This window comes from Pipistrellus kuhlii, unplaced genomic scaffold (assembly GCF_014108245.1).
Source record: "Pipistrellus kuhlii isolate mPipKuh1 unplaced genomic scaffold, mPipKuh1.p scaffold_m20_p_3, whole genome shotgun sequence".
In the NCBI taxonomy this organism is placed as follows: domain Eukaryota; kingdom Metazoa; phylum Chordata; class Mammalia; order Chiroptera; family Vespertilionidae; genus Pipistrellus; species Pipistrellus kuhlii.
The window spans coordinates 69,540,390-69,565,392 of NW_023425529.1; the positions used below are offsets into that span (position 1 = coordinate 69,540,390).

At 36.5% G+C, this 25,003-nt stretch overlaps 1 protein-coding gene across 3 annotated transcripts in view; it reads left to right on the forward strand.

Annotated features, from left to right (window-relative positions):
* The window catches only part of TMTC2 (transmembrane O-mannosyltransferase targeting cadherins 2), a 412,316-nt gene that overhangs the window by 342,996 nt on the left and 44,317 nt on the right, over positions 1-25,003 (forward strand). For 2 of the 3 annotated variants that reach the window (XR_006742882.1, XM_036456331.2), the window contains exon 11: positions 9,959-10,022. Coding sequence is in view for 2 of the 3 variants with exons in the window: in XM_036456331.2 (XP_036312224.1) it covers positions 9,959-10,022 (64 nt within the window). In the remaining variant the exon portion in view is untranslated. Of the gene's footprint in view, positions 1-9,958; positions 10,023-17,612; positions 17,876-25,003 lie in introns of those variants that run through there. The other variant, XM_036456330.2, reaches the window with a different exon arrangement.

Sequence of the window (25,003 nt, forward strand, 5' to 3'; positions counted from 1 at the left end):
TGGGTAGGGTCCAGCCAGCCTGGCCAGGGGGAGGGGACATGGGCGGTTGGCCAGCCTGCCTACTGGTTGAACTCCTGGTCGAGAGGACAATTTGCAAATTAGCCTTTTATTATATAGGATATACACGAAGTGGCCAGATTATTATGCCACTCAGTGTATGTAGTATTGCTATATAGTTTTATTATCTGTATATATTAATATGTGTATATATAATTATATATACATATTTACATGTAAATTTACATATGCACATATTCGGTATATGTAAATATAACATTTCCAAAGAAGATCATAGAGCAGATAAACAATTATCAACAAATTAGGGGCTTAGTGCACAAATTTGTGCACTTTGAAAGGAACTGTTGGCTACGAGGCTGTGGAAGACAGAAAGGCAGGTCTTGGTCCATCCTCTGCACCCCTGCCTGGCCTTTCTCAACGCAGCCCTTGGTCCCCTGTCTGACAGCAACCCTACTCCTGCTGCCACTGCTCCCACATGCTGATGGGGCCAGCCCTGCTTGCACCTGCTGATGGTGTAGAGCGATTGGGGCCAGCACCAGCAGCAGTGTGAGTTGGCCTGTGCCATCAGCAGGTGCAAGCAGCAGCTGCTGCCTTGATTGCCCCTCAGGAGCAGGGGGAGATGGAGAAGCCCTCAGGGAACATCAGGGCCCACAGTCACTTGCACCTGCTGATGGCGCCTAGTGATCAGGACCTATCAGGACTGGTGCCGGGCATGAGCAGTGGGTGCAAGTGGCGACTCCAGCATTGGCACCAGCTGTGGGTGTGAGCAGTGGCTCTGGTGCTGGTGCAGGTGTAGGCTCTGGTGCTAGCAGCAGGTGTGAGCGCTGGGCAGGACTGTGGCACGTGGAAGCAAAGAATTTTCAGTAACCACCAGTGGCTTGCCCAGATGACAGTGACCCTGGTCTGGTGCCTCCACTCACCTGCTCCACCATCCCTCTGCAGCCAACACCCGCCATGTTCCGCACTCACCCCCTGGTGGTCAGTGCATGTCATAGTGACCAGTTGTTCAGTTTGGTTCTTCTGGTTGTTCCACTGCTCAGTCTATTTGCATATTAGCCTTTTATTATATAGGATAGAGAAAGTTTCTAATAAAGGATGCAGGCCTTCAATCCTCATATTGAAATCAAAATTCATGAAAACAGATCTGTACTTGAACTTGTCTTTATGTAGGGGTCACAGGTTTTTGTTGCAAACTAAAGAATTCATTATTGCTAGTAATACATACTATCACTAAAGAGTATTCTATAGCCCCAAAACTCTCTCAGAGGCATTGAGAATGATCTACTCAGCCAGAAATAATCAACCGCCTTGCTTTCTCTGTGGCTGAGCAGCTTTACAGTCCAGAGCTCTGCCATCATCACCCACAAGAAACCTAGCAGAGTGAGTGCCCCATTTATTGAAAGATGATTCTCCAAAGTACAGCTCCTTCCCCATTATGCTTGCTTCCTACTTCCATTCTCTTGAGATTGCTTCTGACTGGTGGAACCTGAGTTATGTGCTGGAACCTTGGCGTGAAGAAAGTGGGAAGATGAGGGGATTTCTAGCTTCTGTCTTGATTGGGACGGTGGGATCCACATTGTGCTTCATTACCCAAAATATTTATAGGGAGGGTGATCACAGATGTTGAGTGGCCTCACATAATGAGTGTTGACTATACTTGTTGACATTTTTAGTACTTCAAATAAAATGGAAAAAGTGCTGGATGCTTCCAGATGAGAGCTTTATAAAAAGCAGATTGCTTATCATCAAAGGAAAATATCAAAGGAATTTAAAATGCTAGAACTCAGTAGAGTTTTATGTCCATAGAGTTGTGAGAGAAAAGTATTGAATCAATTATCCAATTAGAAGCATTTTGTATGAATGGATTGATTCAGTATTCTCCCAGAACTGGGAGCTAGAAAGAGCATGAAGATATTTGATAGCTGAGAGGAAATCTAGAGGCACTAAAAACTTTACCTGATTCACAGCATTCCTGGGCTCTGGTGGAAAGTTACTTTTCATTCTTATTTATTTATTTGCTTTTAATGTACCTACAGAGTAAGGCGAGGACAAAAGTAGCATTTATTAAAATATCTCCTGTCTGCCTGACACCATATTTTGCATTTATATCTGTCAAGTTATAATTCCACATATGTAAAGTAGACACAAATATTCTCATTTTACAGATGAAGATACTGAGGCTCCAAGAGAGTAGACATTTCCCATAGTTGGTAAAGCTGGGATGTAAACTTAGTGTACTCTGAGCAAGTATAATATAATGCTGACTTCTTATGTCCTTTTGGCTTTCTCCTTGTCTTTATAACTGGGTGACTGACTAGAAGCTATGCTTCTCCAATCTATGAACGGAGAAAGGATATATTGAGAGTAACAGATTACCAGCTGTTTTTAAATCCTAAATCGCAAGATCCTCCCGATATTTTAAAATGTTTCTCTATGCTAGATTTTAGAAAATAGATTATAGACATAGGAGAGAAAGCTTCAGTTTTTTAGTCTCAAAGATATATTAAGCTTTTAGAAATACCATCATGGTGTAGAGTCTGACAGAGGACACACAGCTGAGATAAATTCGCACTTACCCTTTTCCAGGCCTACAGGCCCAAGTCATCACCTCTCCCTAAGGTAGGAAGAAAAGCAAAACTGCACTGCCCCACTGGCTCCCATTATTGCCATAATATCTAGTGAGCAAAGTAAAGGTATGACAAGGAATTACCTTTCCATTTCTATACTCAAATAACACACTTAATGCTGGTGGTCTTGATCCGGCATCAAGAAGAGTTCAGGAACCTGGAGAAGGTGCTGTTCATAAATTATTCAAGAGTCCAGAGATGAAATATAATTTTGAAAGGCATCATGGGGAGTCAGAGAAGACTTAGCTAAGGGAACTAAGTTCTCCTCGTCTCAGGACCCCTTGCTTTTTATTAACACAAATTGTCCTTAGGCAAGGTAGATATACACATCAAAGGGTAGGGTTTGGTATACACAGTCCAATGTCAGAATGGGGAATGGCCTTTGGCTGGCTGTTCATGTGTTTGGCCAACAGAAGGCAATAACATATGTAGATTGAGATGGCCTGAGTTGTCTGGCAGCAAGCAATCAATTTAATGCATCCTTTTTCAGGTTTGGGGAAATGCCTTTACCCATTCCCAACAGGCAATAGCATATGTGACAGCCCTTGTTGAATCCCCAAGTTCCATCAACCTTTCGATGAAACTCTTACAATTAGGACATGCTGGAATTGGCTTCTGGCATACAGTGTGATAGAATTAATTATATTAAAATATAAAATTTAAATATACTAATTTCTGAATACATTTCACTGCAAGTGACATAAAATTGAAATTTCTTCTGTGAGAAAGGAATAAAATCAGATCCTTTTGTCAAAGAAGATTGGGAGTGTGTGTGGGGCTTGTGGGGGTTGGGGAGCTGTGGGATATATATATAATTCCAAGGCCCTCTAAGCCATATACTTTCTCCTTTAACACCTTCAAAACTGCCAAAGACCGCTTAAAAAGTCATTAGGTATTCCAGTTTCAAATTGTACTTCACTGCCAACTTTTAATCAAGAGGGGCTTATTTCAACCAGGTTGAAAAGGATTGTAAGGTTTTTAAAGCAAAGAGTGGCAGATGCGATTGAAGGTGGGTATCATTTAACCCAGTGACTCTCCTGCATTAATGTGTATGCGAAGCACCTAGGGATCTTGTTAAGATACACATTCTGAGACAGTATGTTTGGGTGGTACCTGAGGCTTTACCCTTCTAAGAAATTCTAGGTGATGCTTATGATGTTGGTTCTTGGACCACCGCTGCATATAAGTTCTATCTTGGCCTTCCTCTTTTCACTCCTCCTAACTCCTTCTTCCCATCATTACATCTTGAATATTAGTAGTAAGTTACTATACATGAATATTATATTTGACATTGCTAATACATATTTCCTCCCCTTTATTTTTTAGTATATTTTGTTATGTAATCTTTCTAATATAGGCTTAACCTGTACTTAGCAGCCTTGAAATATTGGAGGCCATGAAAAGAATGGGCTCAAATGTCCATGAGACATCAGGAAATACCTGACTCAGAGGAATCTTTTGTCAATTTTACCATCAGCAAAGTTTTTTCCTCTATACCATGGTAATTGCTACATTTCTGCTTTACCTCTCTGTCTTTTATGTTTAGAACTGACACAGATTCTCACAGGTTACAAAGCCATTTGTGATGTCTTGACAGAGAAGAATTCTAATTTAAGAAGGCTTGGTGGTCATAAACAACATATTCTGCGTTTCATTACAAAGATCTTTTCTGCTCCTCTGTTTGAATATACGTATAACTCTGGTTTTGCTATTTTAAGATTTCTCGTACATTTTTATGTCCTTGTTCATTTGAGTTCTATTTCTAGTTCTACTGTACAAGTTATCACCTAGAATTAAAATTTAGTGCTTCTCTGGGTAACTTAAAGCTAAATGTCAGGTTAGCAGTTGGCAAGAACCCAGGAAACCTCAGCTACTGTTTCATTCTACTTTTATGACATTGAACAAACTGCTGTCTAGTAAAAAAATGCTCATAGTTACCCTTGAAAATAATCACAAAGACTAATAAAATATTGCCTTTTGTATGAGTCATGCAGTGGTTATTATATACATTAAATAATTTTTAATTCAAATTTAATAATCCACAACTATTAATAACTGTAGTTTAAAAGAGTTTTCTCAATGCTACTAGAGTTTTTATTTTTTTATATTTCAAGGAAGTAATTTTAAATTTAGCAAGCTTTAATTTTATAATTCTCATGGAATACATAAAAATGTAGGTAATTGTAAGTGATTCTTTTAATCAGATTTTCCTAAAACATTTCACAGGGTATATTAAGTTGCTGTTTCATAATATAACTGATTCCAAATTTTTTTTTATACATCTCTACTTGTAAGAAATTGGCCCATAAACCTACGTTCTAAAAAATAATTTTCTATTATGAAATAACACCAGAGAGGGAAGTTCGATATATGAATTATATTTCTATATTTTTAACAGATGTAAGTTTTATAGGTCTATGTGCAAAAATGGAATTCTATAATAATCAAAAATAGTATTTGTTTGTGACTTTTGTTACTATATGTTTTCACTCAGACGCTACTTTTTCACTGATGGCAGAAAAACTGAATTGTAAGACTTTTAAAATATAATCAGCCCAATCCAATGAATTTGGGGGAGGGGTTCAAGGTTCATTATTTACTTCATAGCCCAATTTACAAAAACCATCTAGGACTTTTTTTTTACCTCTCCTAAGAGACCACATATAGTGTGGAAAAGGTGAGGGCCTTATGTATGTGATTTGGCAAGGTTGGAAATAAGAAAGAAGCCTCCATTTGAGATTGCTGCTGTTGGCATAATGATTAAATCTTTATTCTGTACACATGGGACATAATGTTGATTCCTAGGGTGGCATGTTAGATAGGGACAATCACTCATCTGGACCCAGTGTAGCTTCTTGGTACACACTGTGATTTTTCTTACAATCTCATCATTTACTTTTGAAGTGCATTATGGCTAAAGCCTAAGGTTGTCTACATCTGGTGTAGGAGATTTCTTGGCAAAGCGAACTGCTTTCCCCTTTACCTACCTTCTGAGTCTTCTACTTGGACATATGGGAAATTTATGGTTCCCCTTTATATTTAAAGGAGACATACACACACCCTGCAAAAACGAAGGGAAGTCTCAGCCCTGTTGAGTCCCCAACAAAGGCAGCACTCAGCATTGTTCTGTGTTTTCTCCTTCCCTATTTCTTTGTCTTTACTCTCAGTTCTCACCCTTCTTTGTTTTGGGGCGAAGGTGAAGACCACAGGGCAAAACAGAATAGTACATCTCTCTCTGTTCTTAAAACTGTACTCTGCTCAATTTGGTCTGGTACTGTTCACTTCTCTCAATTCGAGAGATGAGTTAGGCAGGAAGTAAGTAATGTCTAAAACCTGAGACTGCAAATGTTCTCCATATTCTTCCATTTCCTTTTTTATTTTCTTTTTTTAAAAATATATTTTTATTGATTTTGTTTTAGAGAGAGAGGAAGGGAGGGGGGAGAGAAAAACATCGATGAGAGAGAAACATTGATCAATTGCCTCCTGATCAGGAATCAAAAGAGTAACCTTTTGGTGCAAGGGACGATACTCAACCAACTGAACCATACCAGCCAGGGCTATTCTCCCCTTTTTAAATCTCATCTCTTACATTTAAGTTATGACTTTTTAACATAATAATAAAAAAGCACGTTTTCTTCCTTTCTTAGTATTTGATGTAGGAATGGACGTGGTCATCTGTCATCACCATTATATTGAACAACATATTATTGTGCTACATCTCGGTGTGTATAAAGATACCAGCATGTTTTTGTGGTTCAGACAGTTAGTGTGGAGGCTTTGACTCCCATCTATTGTAGTTCAACCACCTACCCCTCTATAACCTTAGGGGAATCATCTTCTCTAAGACTCGTTTTAATAATCTAAAGTAGAAGTGACACATAAGTAGCAACTTTAGAAATGCTCTGTGAGGAAAGAAATAGTAAAGAAAGAAATGCTATTGGTATTCAGGAAAAGTGTATTTTATTACATTTTATTAAATACTTTGATCCCAGTAGTCCTGAAACTACTCTCTAAAAATCCAGTGGGTGAGGTTCTCTATAATTAGGAGTCCTTAGGATCGTCTAAGCCAGTGGTCGGCAAACTCCATAGTCAACAGAGCCAAATATCAACAGTACAACGATTGAAGTTTCTTTTGAGAGCCAAATTTTTAAAACTTAAACTTCTTCTAATGCCACTTCTTCAAAATAGACTTGCCCAGACTGTGGTATTTTTGTGGAAGGGCCACACTCAAGGGACCAAAGAGCCGCATGTGGCTCACGAGCCACAGTTTGCCGACCACAACTCTAAGCAACTGGCAGAATATTTCGAATTCCCTCAGTTTTCGCATGTTTGATTAATGATTCTGTCATCTTTGCAATTCAGTTTTTAAGCACTTCTAGGATACTTGTTACAGAGGGGAGTATGAAATACAGCATTCACTATAAAATAGACCTCAGACAGTTTCTCATGAGTTCTCTTGTCCAGAGAATGGAATGGATATAAATGTACATTTACAGAACTGACATACTCTTTTCCCTCTGGTTTGCCATGTGTTGTCATAAATGCCTGCTGACTAGTAGTCAATGAAGACCATTAATATAGAAGTCCTAGTGTAAAAATTAATTTTCAGTTATATGACAAATCTAATAAACTCTACTTTTTTCTCTATTTCATTGGCATATCATCAATTTTACTTCTAGCTAAGAAACTAAGCCTTCTAAACAAAGTCTTCTAGACTAATGTCCTTTGGGAATTAAACTACTGAAGACAATAAAGACTTTAAAAACCCATAAGAATATTTTTGAAAGGGAAACTTCTTTTTTTTTCTTTTCTTATGCTGATTATTGTTGTAAAGGCATTTCATCTAGTGAGTTTCTCAGTTTCTCTTTTGATCCTTATCTACCTCATGAATTTGATTGCTCATAAATGAATATAATTGGTAGCTGTGCCTTCTATGTTAAACATATATGGGTTGATTTTTTTCTTCAAAGTAAATTACTTCTTTGTAGTATTAAGTTACTCTAATTTCCTACCTCCATGCCTTTTATTTTCCCCTGGAGAAAACCCTTCCAGGGCATGACCTAATGAATTCTGGTTCAAATTTCCAAATGAATCTGAACCAAAGTGATTCTGTAAGTTGGTGGAGGGAACCTTCATTAAATACCCTAGTGAGGGAAATTTTAGTCTTTCATACTAGAATAAAGTACTTTCCTTGACATATTGAAATTGAACTTCAGCGTTTATGAGACTAGTAAATTGCAGCAGCACGTTGTAACATGTCATGAGTCCAGTAGAGCCTTAGGTCAAGGGTTTTTACTTTCTCTATAACCCCATTAAAAACAGCAGTGTTTCTAATTATTTTTCCTTTAAAAATTAGAAAAGTATGTCTTTCTCTCCAGAGACATGTTATCTTCAGTTATTTCTATAATTTATATGGTTGCATGGGGTATGTCTTTATAGTTTTTATTTGGCTTGACCAAAGTGCAAATTCAATTTTATAGGTATGGCTAGTTAGCCTTCTCTTTTCAAACCTGAAGGTGGTTTTGTAATTGAGAAAGTTAATTTTTGCTTCTCCTCTTTATTCCTGACTCTGCCATCTTCTTATCTCAAGGGCTTCTTAACATCACAGTTTGAAGAGAACACTACCGCATTTAACTGTAGGAACAGAATCCATTTATACTACTGTGTTCACATTGTAGTTGGGGTTGACTGTCTGAAGTTGACTTGATGTTTTTCTATAGCACTTCTCTTGCATCTCTTAAATATGGTCACCAGATTATAACACAGCCTTCAAGAGCTCCTAGCTCTTACGATCTATCATCTTTGATGATTTTTTGAAGTAACATGACAAGATAAAAGCATACTGTTTTGATGGCTAATTGGCTGGGCTTCCTCGGGATGCCAGCATTTTATTTATTCTGCTACCCACATGGCTGAATGTAGGGGCTTCCTATGAATTTTAAGAATAGACAATGCATAAACATATATAAAATTCAGTGTGTGTCTTATTTGAAGACAACTCTGCCACTCATGGTATTTGTTAGTAATGAAGAGAAACCGACTCTAGCTATCTGAAGGCTGTGGGAACCACTGAATCCAACATGGACTGAAAAACATAGCATGAGGAAACAAGGTAGCCCCAGAGATCAAGATTCAGGCTATCCAAAAGCAATTCTTTACCGAAGGAGGCTAGCAAGGACATCGGCCCGTCGCTTCCACCGTTGTCAGTGAACTCTAGCCCTCCCTTCATCTTTCTATCACTCACTCAGAAATGAAACCCTTCCAAATGAGAACATCCATTTAGCTGAGGCTGTGTCCTGTGCCCAGCCTGGTGGCCTAAGACCACTGAGAGAGAGAGAAGCCGGCATTTGTTTTCCTGTTGGCTACATACAGTGGAAGGTTTTCCTCTTAAATAGGAAAGACGGTGGCTTTCTATATAGATGCAGGATTTTAAAAACAACTTGCAAATATTTACTATTTTTATAAAACAAGCAACTCATGATTAACTTTAATTTATTTTTAAAAATTAAGATTTTTCTGGGACATCATGTTGAAATGAAGCCAGAGAATCCCACCTCTGTAACATATTATTTGGGTTTACTTGGGAAACAGAAAGTACATTTCTAATTTTTAATATACAAATTTGAAGTAATGACTGAATAAGATTGTGTTGAGATACTATTTATAATGCCTCAGAGCTGTAGTCAGTAAACTGCGGCTCACGGCCACATGCGGGCCTTTGGTCCGTTGAGTGCGGCTCTTCCACAAAATACCACGGCCTGGGCGAGTCTATTTTGAAGAAGTGGCATTAGAAGAAGTTTAAGTTTAAAAAATTTGGCTCTCAAAAGAAATTTCAATCGTTGTACTGTTGATATTTGGCTCTGTTGACTAATAAGTTTACCGACCACCGCCTTAAAGACAATGACAAATACATTTCATGCATTTATTTTGTTGTTGTTAATCCTCACCCGAAACAGAGAAAGAGAGAGGAACATCAGTGTGAGAGAGACACATTGATTGGTTGGCTGCCTCTTGATCAGAGCCAGGGATCGAGCTTGCAGTCAAGGTTCGTGCCCTTCACTGGAATTGAACCCAAGACCCTTCAGTCTATGGGCCAACATTCTATCCACTAAGCCAAACCAGCGAAGACCTTGCATTCATTTTTTAATGGTATTTTTCTACTTAGGCAACTAATTTGATTAGTATGATTGTAATTTTTTAAAGAGTTAATATTACTTTGCTACATGATGATTCTGTTCACTTATCTGCAATTTTAAAATAAATTATACAGTTTGACTCTTTTTTTTTTTTTTTTTTTTTTTTTTCTTTAACAGACAGGCCAGCCTCAATGAAGCAGCTGAGAAGTATTATGATCTGGCAGCCAGGCTGAGGCCCAATGTAAGTACTTTCCTGATGAGAAGCATTACTTACAGGGACAGACTCACAGCATGAGATAGTTGTAGACTAGGTGCCTCTTGATACTGGGTTTTCTCTCTCTGATCCTTTCTTCTGAATACCAACTAAATGGCTAATTCAACAATAAAAATTGCCAATCTCAACCTTTTTTCTTTTCCCAGAGGTACAGATGTCTATTTTCTATCCTGCATAAAGCATTATAAATTTTTATTATCAAAATACAGGTGCATTTGTAAATAATTTACATTTGTAAGGCTTTTAAAATTAGTTTCCTTGAAAGTTTGTTTGCTGTGGTGTTAAATATCTAAGAACTTCTAAACCTCATAAGTATTTTTTTAATTCTTACATATAGTCAAATAGGTGTATTCCTTTTTTATATTCCATGGATCCTAATTTCTAATAACTTACATCTAGTCAAATAGCTGTGTGCTTTTTAACTTTATCAAGTATTTTTTTATTTGAATTTTTCCCTGGGTAGCCAGCCACACTCCCATAAAGTACGATGGATATAAATTAGGTCATTACTATTGAAATAGAGGAGCCATTTATGAGGAAATAAGAATGGGTTTTGTATCGGTCTTCTAAGCGCTTTTTATTCACAGCACATCACTGAATTCCATTCCATTACTTTTATTCTCATACACACTCCGCTCTGCTCTCCGCATCACTATTTGACACTAAGACCTCTATCCTGCTCTCTGGATCTACACCATCTATCGAGAAATGTAATTTTGTAATGAAAGTGCATGTGTGATGTGACTACAAATGGAATCCGTCTCATTTCTGTACAGTAACTCATCTATTGGGCAAACAAACATCTATAGAATGCCCACTTTGTGATAGGATACGAAGATTTTGCACCCTAGAAGACCACATAATGTAGCAGAGAAGACTGAACAAATCTGCTAATTGCTATACATAATCTGCTAATCGCAATTCCTATAGAAAGGTACCTTCGGTCCTGTGGGAGCACAAGAAGATTAATGTTCTTGAAAGCAACCCACACAGGAAATAGGTGTGTTTTTTTCCAGGAGATTCAACCACAATTAAACTTAGCCCTGAATCAAAAAGTCCTTTGTTTCATTAATCATGAGGTACTTTTAAGAATTGGTGAGCTGTTTGTAACAGAAGAGAATAATTTAATAGCTGTAATGGTAGGAACGATAACAGCTAAAATTTATTGAACACTTATCATGTGTCAGGCATTGTGCTAAGTCCTTCCTATGAATTCCCTCATTCATTTCTCACAACAACCCACGGGTAGTTCCTTTATCCCCATTCTGCTGAAGCTCAGGAGACATTCATTCTTGTCACACCTAAGAAGTAGAATTACATTGAAACCTAGGCTACCGTGTACATAAGAGAAAGCTTGATGGGAAAATGCACTTAGAGAAGAAATGCAGGCCACAAGTCTAGGAATCCAAAAATAAGAATAGTCTTCTCATATTTACTGAATGCCTATTAAGTGCCAAGCACTATACCAGGCACTGGATACACAGCAGTGAACAAAATTGACAAGAGTACCTGTCTGTTGGTTGGGAGCTTACAATCTACGCTGAGACGATGGGGCAAAAGCAGATGAGTATGGTGGCATGTCAGACAGTGATAGATGCTTTGGAGAAAAGTGGAGCAGGGAAAAGGAGTTAGGAGGTGCTGGGGGAGGTATGCTACATGCACAGCTTTGTAAATGCCTGAATTGGGTATCTTTGTGTGCCATTTCTCAGAAAAGGGTTACATTTGAGGACTTAAACTTATTATAATTTAATTGAAGACAAGAATTAGTTTTTTTTGTTTTTCTTTCTTTTTTCTTTATTTTCTTTACATTGCTCCTAATGTACATGATAGATGATGATGTTAAGTTTAACCTTTACTCATCGAATATGTCACTTGAGTGTCACTTTTATTTTTGTTAAGTGGTTGATCAAAAGATCTTCTTCAGCATATTGTAGTGGATTAGTGAGAAAGAGCTAGCTGAGCTATTTGACCTGACCTAAAAAATTAAAGATGCTGAGGAACTTCAGATTTAAGCCTGATTTATGAGATTATTTATTTTAAATGACTAGCCAAATCGTAAAATCAATATTTAATCTCCAGCTCAAAGCCATTTTTTTTCTGAAACTCCCAAAAGTTTCTTCATAAATGTGGTACAGACTGTGCTTGAAAAATGCTTTTATTCAAATGTTACTTCCCTTATCTGGTAATGATAAATTATTTTATGGACTTGGAGAGAATACAAAGTTTATACTTAACAGTAAGTAAATGGTGTAAGTACAGTCAATGGATCTTCGGATGTGGTCTTTCCATATCTGTTTTAAGGAAGGTGTTTTGGTTTTCTGTATGCAATTTAGGAAAGTGAGATGTCACCAAGGCAAGACTGATAAAATACAGTACATTCTTCCTCTGAAATGGAGAGATCTACTTAAACAATAGCCATGTAATGATTTATTAGCAGTTAGCATCTGATCTAAATTAAGGTATCCATCTAACATTTCTCTTGCTTATAACTGTTTATTAACTTTGTCATAAAAGCATTGTCATTTCTGTGTTTTAACTTAATAAATTTTAGTTGCCTGCTTATATAACATAACAAAACAGATTTCAATTCCCGTTCTACATTTAAGTAGTTTCACTATCTCCTCTATTTTTGTTGTCTACATGATAATCTACTCTTACTCTTATTTTTCATAAAGCATTTACTTCCACTGTTTAAAAGTCCAACTACAACAATCAGTAGTTGTATGTGGGGTCTCTGTGGATGTTTTAGCAATGTTCATGTCAGATCATGACTATACAAAGTAAAATATGTGACTGCAAGCCTTGTACACACCACTTATCATCGTATTAAAAAGATTGTTGGTTATTTCTGAGATATATTTCTCATATAATAACATACCTATTTTATTTCTTCAGGATGTCCCATAATACATTTATTTAATTTTTCTATTCTGCCAAAGCCATATTTTTCTATAAAATTTACTTAGAAGAATTCAATTGATCAAAACCTGAAATAATAAAAGAAATCTAAATTAGCAGGACTATGTAATTTTAAGTTTCAGATTCTGATATTATCTCTTCAAGAGGGATACTCAATACATTGCTACTAAAGTACACAATCAGAGAAATATATTTATTATAAAAATTGCACTATTAAAATTTATTGGATTGGGGAGGTGCTGTAAAATTAAACCTCATATTATATTCAAATATATCTCTATAATGGGGAAAATCTTTACCAAAAAAGCCATTTTGAGTTTTTTTGTTTTTTTTTAAAGGCTGTTTTCTTTAAGAAAATTGATCTTTTGGTGGAAGTTACTTTGAAAACACAACACCGTTCCTCTGTCTTCTCTCCCACTTATGCACATCAAAAAATGCTGACTCTTGAGGACTAGAGGGAACATTTAAATGAAATGGTTTTGTTCTTCCTATGGGACTCAAGCCAGATTCTGCATTAACGTTTGGATTTCTAAATATAAGGAATGGAGAATTTACATAGCACAAAGTCACCCCCTTTGGTAAACTCTAGAGTTAGAAAGGAGTGATTCCTAGTGACCAGTTTTTATATAGCTTCTGTTCTTCTAGATATAATTGTTTTAGTCTGAATTCATGTGACTTATTTTTTAAATTAAGTTCCAGCTTTGTGCAAGACTCTATACCAAATGCAGTAGGATTTAAAAGTTATGAAAAAATGAATCCTGACCTTGAGAAATATACTGTGTAATGTGTGGAGAAAGTGGAAGAGAAAACACATGGGCAGTAAATAATACTATATAGTAAGTACTTTCTGTGGGATATAAACTAGGTGCTAGAGAAATGCACAAGAAAAAGATATTACTTTCAGCTTGATTGATGCTAGAAGGCATAGGCTATAGGTGGGAAGCTTAGAGAATCTTAAAATGACAGGATCTTCATAGGTGAAGATTTTAGCAAAAGGAGAAAAGAGAGTCTGAAAATTGAGGCATATACACAAATAAGGAGATTGAGCTCAGAAAGGATGAACTATGTCCAAGAAATAATAAACAGATATGGTTTATATTGCCAATGTTGAGAGGAAGGGGAAGGGAAGATAGAACTGGAAATTATGATAAAACCAAATAAAAATCATAAATACCATACTAAGAATAGGAGTTTGTATTCCAGAATTGTGTTAAACAGAATGGCATAATGAAAGTGATAATTTAAGATAGCCATTTATATGATATAATGAATACAGGGTGGGGCAAAAGTGGATTTACAATTGTGAGTACATGAAACAGTTTATTCTTGTATTCTTTATTAAATTTTGCATTATTTTCCATATGAACAACTGGCAACCTACTTTTGTCATCTTGTATATAGTGCATATGGGAAAGTAGAGTTGAGAAATGCATCCTTGGGAAAACCAAGTAAAAGGTCATTGTAATGGTATAGAAAGAAGTTATAAAAGATCCTAAATATAAGCAGATTATTTTATAGGATGTGAGGAAGAAAGTTAATTGGCCCAATGCCTTTTTCTAAAATTTTGAATTTAGATAACTTGGGGGAGAAATACCCTAAGTGGAAATAGGATGGGTGGAGGGTTGTGCTCATTTCAAGGAGGAATTGTTATGTTGTCACCAAGCAGATTCTGAGTGAGAGGTAGGATGTTCTGATTTTCTGTGGGTATGCCTTTCAAGTGAGCAGTTTGGGGAAAGGCCACAGTTAGGGATAATGCTGTGGGAAGTCAGTTATAGAAAGGAGATAGTACCAAAGAGGTGGATAAGGTCATGGAGGTTCTGAGCCAATGTATAGAAGGAGAGAAGAAAGTTCATTTCAATCCCTTAGGGAATCTCTACATTTGAATGTAAGGTAGGAAGTCAGGAGACGATGGCAAGGCATAGAAATAATGTTGGTGAGCAATTTCCACTGCTGCCAAAGTTGATTGAGAAAGTTCATTGACTTTAGAGAATAAGTCACGTTAGCTAGCTTTAAAAGTCCAGTTTTATGCAACTGATATGGGCAGAGTATTAAGGCCTTAAGGAAATGGGGAGTTGGGAGCAAGAAAGTATAAAGTTTTTCTGTAAATAAGTTTGGAGGTAAATGAAGGACAAGGTAAAAAGAAATCTTATCTATATTAAATATTAAATATAGTTATTAAGGTGTGTGTGTGTCTACATACGAGACTAAAAATGTGGGGAAGGCACATAGAGGGGAAGGCAAAGAAATACTGAAGCTTTTAAAGGATCATTTCCTCCCCAGGGATTGAAGAAGAAAAAGTAGACTATGAAAATACAGAAGGAAAAAACGAAATTTGGAAATTGAGATGACGTAAGCTTAGGTTGTAAATTATTTCTATCCTCATTATTTGGTTATTGGCTCATTCTGTGACAATAGGGCAAAATTGGCAACATTGAAAACCTGTGGACAGTTAGATGTGCTGAGGCTCAGTGCACATAATATTTGATATAGGCCTGTAGTATCTATGTGTGATAAATAAATGCTAGTAGAAATACATTTTTGTGAGGTATGGATGGCATTAAGCCATTAGCCATTGTCATAATTCTAAGTGAAGTTCTGAAATCACTGGTGCGTTACTTCTGGTTTTGATGCAGCTCTCCAACTTTTGTTAGATGTTGTATTCACCATTCATATTTCTAATAAGTATAATATTTTATAAATGTTCTTCCTTAGTGCATCCATTGTATATAAATTAATGAGGAATGTGTTCCAATGATTAGACTATCCATTAGAAAATTACATAAGGGCATTATATCTTATGTATATTAGGCACTTAGAATATAAATTATTTCTGAGCATTATAATAAAATCAAAGCCAGTGTTATCCATTTCGGCTCATTAACAACGATTATATGTCAAAAGGTTGGCTCGAGAAATACGGAATTCGAAGAAACGAGCTTGCTGTAAGGGAGTACATGAGATAGTAAGTGCGTTATGAGATAGTTCACATATTCTACAATATATTACTTTCAATTTGGACTACTTTATGGAAGTATATGGCCATGGCATTATGGTTATACAATAGAAATAACCACTAGGACTGGAATCTGGGGGGAAAGGATAAGAATTAATTATTTGGACTGTTGTGGTGGACAAGAGGAAATATTGTAAGTTATAGTGTTTCTGTTGGGAAAGATATTTCTCAACTCTAATTAGAACAAGAGACCATGAAAATAAAGTTAAGCAGGACAGATTGAGATTTGACCTTAAAAGGGATTGGGGGTGAGAGAATTACTGAGATTTTTATTTTCAGGGGGAAAAAATGACAGGGTTACTAATAATTTGTCTGGGAAGCAGTTAAACCACACTTCTATTGTAGAGGAAGAACCATATGGCCTCTTCCAAAACTTTCCACAAGTTTCTGTGATGTGGGGAAATGACATACCATGTGTCATTTTACTTTCAGACATTAATAATATATGGATGCCAGAATCACCAGATTGATTTTATGAGTAAACTGTATTTTAAAATTTACACATATATTTCTCACCATCACTAGTTATTTTAGTTTCAAATACATCTATATATTTTACCATTAGAAAACAAAGTGAAGCTGAGAAGCCCACAGTAAATAATAGGTTTCAATCAAGACAGAAATTGGCATTCATTTGCACCACGTTTTACCTGATTTTATTAAAAAGTCCCAAAAGATATCATTGGAACACGACTATTGTTCATTCACACATATCCAAGTAAAGTCAACAAACCGTTACTCTACTTCAGTACATAAATAGGCTTCATCACATTGATATTATGCATATTCGTACACATATCAGCAGAAATCAAGTACCTACTTCTTATCTCATTTCAGCAAGACAAATGCTCACTTCCCTGGGAGTTTCAGTTATGTCAGGATCCATTTTAAGTCTCATCACACCCTTCTCTGTCTTCAATTTCCTTTCTACTGTAGGCCTTCCCCCAAAATTAGTTACATGTTGCTGCTTTTTTCTTCTAACAAGTCCCAAAGCCAAATTTTTGGTGCATTCACTTCTCTCTGCTTACATTGTAGTTGCTTTGTATTGTATTTCTATTTTGAAAAAGTTGGGTAAACAAGAAAAAAATGTATTTCTAAAGTGGTTACCATTCTTCTCCTGTTTATCGTCTTGTGTAAGTCTTCATGCTTCGAAGACAAAGATGGTTAGTTCAGACCACTTCTTCACTGTTGGTTGGGCTGTTTGTCGCTTAGACTGGGATCAGATAGTTGGGCTGAATTCAGCTGAACTTACAGTTTCTCTGTCCTTGGGGTATTGATATTCATCATGATCCACAAGCAATCTTTCTTAAACATTATTTTCCCCCAAAATCTGTGTATGAATGGTGTGTGTTTTAGATTCGTCACCAGAAAAGAATGGGAGGACACGAGGCCTGGGCAGGAACTCAAGTGGCTCTTGGGAATAAAGAAAATCAGCTTGAGCACGTTAGGTTGTGAACCATCAAAACCTTTGGGAACCTTCACTTAATTACGTTCTCTGATTCCAAGCATATTTATTTTTACTCACGTTTCTTTGTGGGGGTATCCTTTGCAGGATTTATTGCTATAATTGTTCGAATTGTGGGACCACACACTAAAATTACTTTTAGTAGTTCTTTTTCCTCTAGAGAAAGTGGATTCCTGGTCACTTTGAAAGCTCAGCCAATCTAAGCACCCTGACTACCTGGAAGTATCAGCTAGGGTGGACTGGGGGCTGCCACCATGGGAAGGATGACGCATCCCCCACTTCCAGTCACCACCTTCTTCAAAATCCCCTTTGGTCCTTTGCCCAGCTGGCCTGCCCCATTGCTGTTATACTTTTACACGTTTACGTTGCTGATCCTCAGTTGGCCTGTGGGACTGTGGATTTCTAAGTACACACTGCAACATTAACCAAAACTTATATTTGTGTGTAAATCTTTATTCCTTCCCTCTTCTAACATTCCTGTAAAAATCTACTTTTCCCCCTTACCTTTTCTCTATTCCTTACTCTCATTATCTGTCCAAACCCTCATTTATAATAACAGATAAAATTATATTGTACTTTACCCTAAAGACTGGTAAAAGTTAGACAGATCCTGGGAAATTAATAAGTTGGTAGATTAATTTCTCTTGAAAGTTCCATGCCCTTCTTAATGAAAAAAAAAACAAAACAAAAAAAAACCTGCAACTTTTTTAAATGGTAAGGAAGATTTGATTTAGGACTATTTTAATAGGCGTCAGAAAATACTGCAAGAGGGGAGATTGGGTTCCACCTAAAATACAGAGCAGACAACTGGGATTTATAGCCAGTTTGCAATGGGGATGGGGAACTTGATCAGATATCAAGAGATGGGGGTGTGGGGTGTTCTCACTAAATTGACTTAGCAGAGTTTTTGCTGCAGCTGGGCTAGGCAGGCCTCAGACAAGGCCCCAGGATGAGGCCTCATCAAACAGACACCGTGTTTCCCCGAAAATAAGACATCCTCTGAAAATAAGACCTAGCGCATGGAAAGATAAGACATCCCCTGAAAATAAGACCTAGCGCAATTTTGGGAGAAAAAATTAATATAAGACACTGTCTTATTTTCAGGGAAACAAGGTAGGTGAAGGAGAGTTTTCATCCTTGGTGACACTATTCTCCCAGACTGAGTTGTTATAATGCTACACTTCTTATCACTAGAGCATGTCATAATCAAGAGCTTCTCTTTATAACTTGAAAAGAATTAAATATATTGCTGTAGCATTGTTTTTGCTAATGAGGTCTAGAAGGGAGCTGAAAAGAGTGATGGCTTTGAGAGGGAAAGAAATGTGTGTGCTACAAAATTGTTCAGTCATTGTCTTATAATCGACTGTATTTCTTTTAGATATCAAATGCCAGCACATGCCTACAGTGGTATAGTTTTATGAGATCCTGGACCTGAAAGTGTGGTTCCATCAAAACTTAAAACTAGATGCTAAGCCGGTGTGGCTCAGTGGTTCAGTGTTGACCCATGAACCAGGAGGTCAAGGTTTGATTCCTGGTCAGGGCACATATCGAGGTTTCAGGCTCAATCCCTAGTAAGAGTCATGAGGAGGCAAAGGGTCAGTGTTTCTCCCTCATTATTAATGTTTCTTTCTTTCTCTCCTCCCTTCTTCTCTGAAACCAATAAAAATTGTATTTTTAAAAAGTTAAAACTATAGTATTTAATTTAAGAATAGAACTCTTATGCTTGGCTAATCCTTATTATTCCTTTGTTGTTTTCATCTATTTCTTAAAAAAATAATCTCAACTGAAATAACTCCCAGAAATGCAGCTTTACAGGATATGCATATTGTCCTTTTGAAGAGTAAATGGCAAGTTAAAGAGGGCAGATTTGGTGCCATTAGAGATTTTGTGACAAGAGTTTTAAGTAGTCACTTAATGACAATATAGAGCTCATTTGAAAGTAAGTTGCTCAGTTTAGGAATGTTGAATTTTAAAGAGAAAAACAATTTGAAAAGATTTGCTAGAACAGCTTACCAAATTACAAATAAACTACTTGCAACAATTCATAACAATAACAACAAAAAAGATCCTTAAAATACATTGAAATAATCAGCTGTATTTTTTATGGTGTGTCAACAAGTTTTAGAATGGAGAGATATAGAACATTACTGCTACTGCTATCAATCACATTTTTTTCTTATTTTTCAATCTGAGTTACTCTATCCTTATCTACTTAATAATATAGTAAGTAGCTGGATCTTCCCCATAAGATCTATGCTTGTACTACAGTTTATCTCTTTATTTCAATTGCAGTTTTCACTGGTTATATATATATTAATCCTAATAAAGCCCACTAAAATAAATCAATAAAAAATACTCAACATATATTAATTTAGTTTTCCTGTGAGACAAATTATTTCTCTTAAATATATAGTTCATTTTCCATTACAATTCCAGAAACCAATGGTGATTTTGCCTTTTTCTTAACAGTGTCCAACTGTCTTTTCCCAAATGGTTATACTATTCATTAAATTTTCATAATCATAAGTTTTATCTGTTCCAACTGCTTATTGTAACCACAGTCATGCTATCAAACTCTCAGCAAATCAGACCCGAAATAATAAATAAATCCATAATATACATTAATATATCTTTATCCACAATGAGATAATAATTAAAATGATACCATAAATGAAGAAAAACTATTTGAAAAATTGTCCATGTAAAGATGATGATTTTTAAAATGCACTTCTGCCGAAACTGGTTTGGCTCAGTGGATAGAGCATCAAACTGTGGACTGAGGGGTCCCAGGTTCGATTCCGGTCAAGCACAGCATGTACCTTAGTTGCAAGCACATCCCCAGTAGGGGATGTGCAGGAGGCAGCTGATCGATGCTTCTCTCTCATCAATGTTTCTAACTCTCTATCCCTCTTTCTTCCTCTCTGTAAAAAAATCAGTAAAATATATTAAAAATAATAATAAACTGCATTTCTACTCACTCTACTTAAAAACATACCCAGATACATGGACATCTCTGTTTACTTATGAATTTTCTTATGGATAACTATATTTTTATTTACAATTTATAATTTCTCACTTATATTTTATTAAGTTTCTCTACTTTAATATCTCCTTTTTGATACCTTTTTTTTTTTTTTTTTTTTTTTTTTTTTTTTTTTTTTTTTTTTTTTAGGCTAGCATTGAGAATAATACAATCCTCAGATCTTGAGGATGGAATGAATTATTTTTTACCCATGGGTGATTATATACTTTAATTAGTCTTGGAAATCTTTACTGGAGGCATGCACATATGCTTAGTTTTTCCTTCATTGAGAAATATGACATTATCGCTTTATTTTCCAGTATACTGATTGACAGTAACTACCAAACTTTTCCTACTTGTAGGAAACTTTTATGGCAAACAGATGATGGCTTATATCCTAAATAATATAGTACCATAACATTCTTCAAACCCATTATTTACTTTTGAATTTGTATAAACTGTTTTCCCATGTTTGGAAATTAGTAACCTTTATCATACACATTTAATGTTGTAAAAAACAGAGCAATCACCTAAACAGGAATAGTAATATTAAGAAAGTTAAAAGTTGACAACTATTTTAAGCACATTTTCACGTGCTTGTCTATTATGTTATTTCTTAGACTATCTGTCTTTATAACGTCATGTATAATAAAGAGGTAATATGCAAATTGACCACACACCCTCACAAGATGGCTGCCTATGACCAAGTTGGTAGGGGGGTTAGTGAGAGATGATCAAACAACTGAACAGCAAGCTGTGTTGGACAACCAGGCCAGCAGGAAGGGGGCAGTTGGAGGCGACCAGGACAGCAGAGGGGGGAAGTTGGCAGCTACCAGACCAGCAGGGAGGGCAGTAAAAGGTGACCAGGCCAGTGGGGGGGGGGACAGTTAGGGGTGACCAGGCAAGCAGGCAGCAGATGAGCAATTAGGAGCCAGCAGTCCAGGATTATGAGAGGGACAACAGCAGTCAGATATCCCTTGAGGGGTCCCGGATTGGAGAGGGTTTAGGCTGGGCTGAGAGGACTGCTTCCCTTGCATGAATTTTATGCACCAGGCCTCTAGTAGAAGAATAAACATGATAATGTTGGGCATAGTCTTTAAAAAAAAAAAAAAAGGGAAATCAGCCCAATAACATCTACATTAGTTGAATATTAAAGTTAAATTCTGCCCCATTTTTACATATGGTAAACTGAGGGAAGTTAACTTGTTTAGTATCTGGAAGCTAGGGATGCAATCAAAATACAAATTCAGGCACTCTGGTCTTAGAACCTGCACTTTTAATTCCCTGCTTCTTTTATAAGATTACCTACAAGAATTCAGTAATGATCACAAAGGAATCTGATGCACTGAAATCAAGGGACAGTTCTTTAAAGTGTGGTGACCCTCCCAGCTGGTGTGGTTTAGTAGTTGAGCATCAGCCAAGAACCAAGAGGTCATGGGTTCAATTCCCAGTCCCGGGTTGGCGGCTCAGTCCCCAAAAGGTGTGTGCAGAAGGCAGCCGATCAATGATTCTCATCATGATGTTCCTATCTTTCCCTCTCCCTCCCTCTCTCTCTAAAAAATATCAGTAAGAACATATTAAAAATGTGGTTACTCAGAATGTTTGTATATTAATCATTTTGTGGAGAAGTGACAAATCCTTGAGATCACGTGGTCTACAGATCCCAGATTGAGAAACATTGGAGAAGTGTAACAGCCCACTTTAAAGCCAGAGAAGCAGAATAACAATTATATGTCAATTTCTAAAGTAGGCACCAGGGATATAATGAGAAGCAAAGTTTTCGTGACCCCTGCCTGGTCAGTAATGTAGCAGATGCAGGCTTAGCATTTAATTGTTTCTTCATTTTATTTTTTTATTTCTTATTTTTGTTAATCCTCACCTAAGGATTTCTTTTTTTCTCTTTTTTTAGAGAAAGTGGAATGGAGGGAGGAAGTGGGAGGGAGGGAGGGAGGGAGAGAGAGAGAGAGAGAGAGAGAGAGAGAGAGAGAGAGAGAGAGAGAAACGTTAATGTGAGAGAGACACATCAATTGGTTGCCTCTGGCAATCCAGGTACATGCTCTTGACCTGAAATCAAAGCAGAGACCCTTGGTGCATGGGTCAATATTCTAACCATTGAGCAACACTGGCCAAGGCTCTTCATTTTTATTTTTATTTTTTCATAAGTGGTTTATCTAGTTTATGAGTCTTGAAAGTTTGCATCTTCCACAGTTTATACAACAGTGCCTGAAAATGTATGCACTCAATCACCTTGCTTGTGTCTTCAAAGACTATTTAGGGACCTCAAGAAACATAGCAAAGAAGTTAATTATTTTTGTATTGCTTAAACTATATTGATTACTTTGCCCAGGACTGACTCAGGCAAACAGTAAATAGGTTTCTGGTTTTCTCATTAAAATAGTATTTCTTTTTCTTTGCTAAGCCCTTAGAAAAACTGAAGCAAGCAAAATTTAATGAGAGCTACAGTAGAATGATCTGGGCGCATTATGTCAGATTTTATTTTATTTCTACTATAGATGTTTATTTTGAGCTGGAGATATATTTGGGAGAAGCTCATTGTTGTGATTTTGTGACCTGTACAAAATGTTTAAATGCACAGGAATATAAAATTCCTCTACATATAGACAAAGCAATATATATTCTGCTTTAAAATTTATTTTGAAAGAAAAAGTAACTTAGATATATGATACTATGTTTCCCCGAAAATAAGACATCCTCCGAAAATAAGCCCTACTTATAGGTTTCCTTCTGAGTAAAATATAAGGCATCCCCCGAAAATAATGCCCCCCTAGGCTAAACATGAAAGATTTGGTCCACTGATTCTGAAAGAAATGGAGTCACAAGAAATTCACCAGGAAATTCAGGATTGGATTGTTATGATGTTCCAGAAGATGATGACATGATTGTCATTGAATAAATGAGTAAATTCTTGATACTGTAGGATTCAGTTTGTCTGGTTTGTGTTGACAACTACCGTACTACCATGCCGTATAGAGGTAATAAATTTCCTTTATTTTCATTTAACAATAATGTGTACTGTATTCTTCTTCATGGAAAAATAAGACATCCCTGAAAATAAGATCTAGCGTGTCTTTGGGAGCAAAAATTAATATAAGACACTGTCTTATTTTTATTTTCGGGGAAACAGGGTAAATTGATTGTACATTTTTCACTGTTTAAAATGTTTTATTAATAGAGTATTACTGCAGCCGAAACCAGTTTGGCTCAGTGGATAGAGCGTTGGCCTGTGGACTGAGGGGTCCTGGGTTCGATTCTGGTCGGGGTCATGTACCTTGGTTGCGGACACATCCCCAGTAGGAGGTAGCTGATCGATTGATCGATGTTTCTCTGTCATTGATGTTTCTAACTATCTCTCTCCCTTCCTCTCTGTAAAAAATCAATAATATATATATATATATATATATTTAAAGTAGAGTATTACTGCAAAAAGGTTTTATTGGATAGTTAATAATTGATCTTTTAGTCCTTAATTTATCTGATCTTATCACTTCTCTCATATAGCTACAGTGAAGTTTCTGGATATGGTAATAGGACATACAACATGAAGATATAACACTCAATGGTTTTTAAAACTCAGTTTTAATTTTCAGCTCTGTTTTAATGGAAATTTATTACCACCTCAAATATGTGCGTCCTGTGGCACATAAATGCGCTAGAACATGCCAGAGTCTGGAAATAACCACAGCTGTGCCAGATAGGTGTTGGCAACAGCCTCCAAACAAGTCGGAATCCTTACTGAAGGCAGGAGCAGTGGCAAACGTTATGATACACGCTCTTACTGGAGTTTGACAATCAAAGGGCAAGTTGTCATTGCAAGATTTGAAAGACTATTTTGCGCTAACTGTTATGCTACCGTAAATGACCCTTCATGTAGTATAGACAGCACCTTCAAATGTACATCCGATTTTTATTTTAACACATTTTTAGTTGTAACTACAGTTTAGCTTTTAATGCTATAACTCAATAGTGGAAATATTAATCAAGAATATATATCATATGTATGTCAATGCCATTAGCATTGATTAAGTGTTTAGGCATAGCTGTATTATGCTTATGATATAGCAGCAGTAAAGAAAGGTATCTACTTCCAACAAGAAACTTTGGGTTTTGTCTTCCTGAATGCATAGATGTGTCTAGCATGTAAGATTTGTCTGTTTTCTAGATGTGCTATAAATATCACATCTAGAGTTGCCTATATAGTGAACTCTCAGTGGAGCGATATCATAGTCCCATTCCCAGGTAGGCAATATCACTTAGTGATATAGGCTCTGTAATCCAGTGGCATGGGGACTGCTTCAAGCTTCACTTACCTGTGGCTCTGGGATCTTGGGCATTTTACTGAACATTTCTAAGTTTCATTTGCTCTCTCTCTTTCTGTAAATGGAGATAGTAATAACTATCTCAGAGGGTTTGATATGGGAAATAAGCAATACATATAAAGTACTCAGAATGCTGCCTGGTACATAGGAAGTGCTAAATTATTTACATTATAGGAATTTTGTCTGCATGTT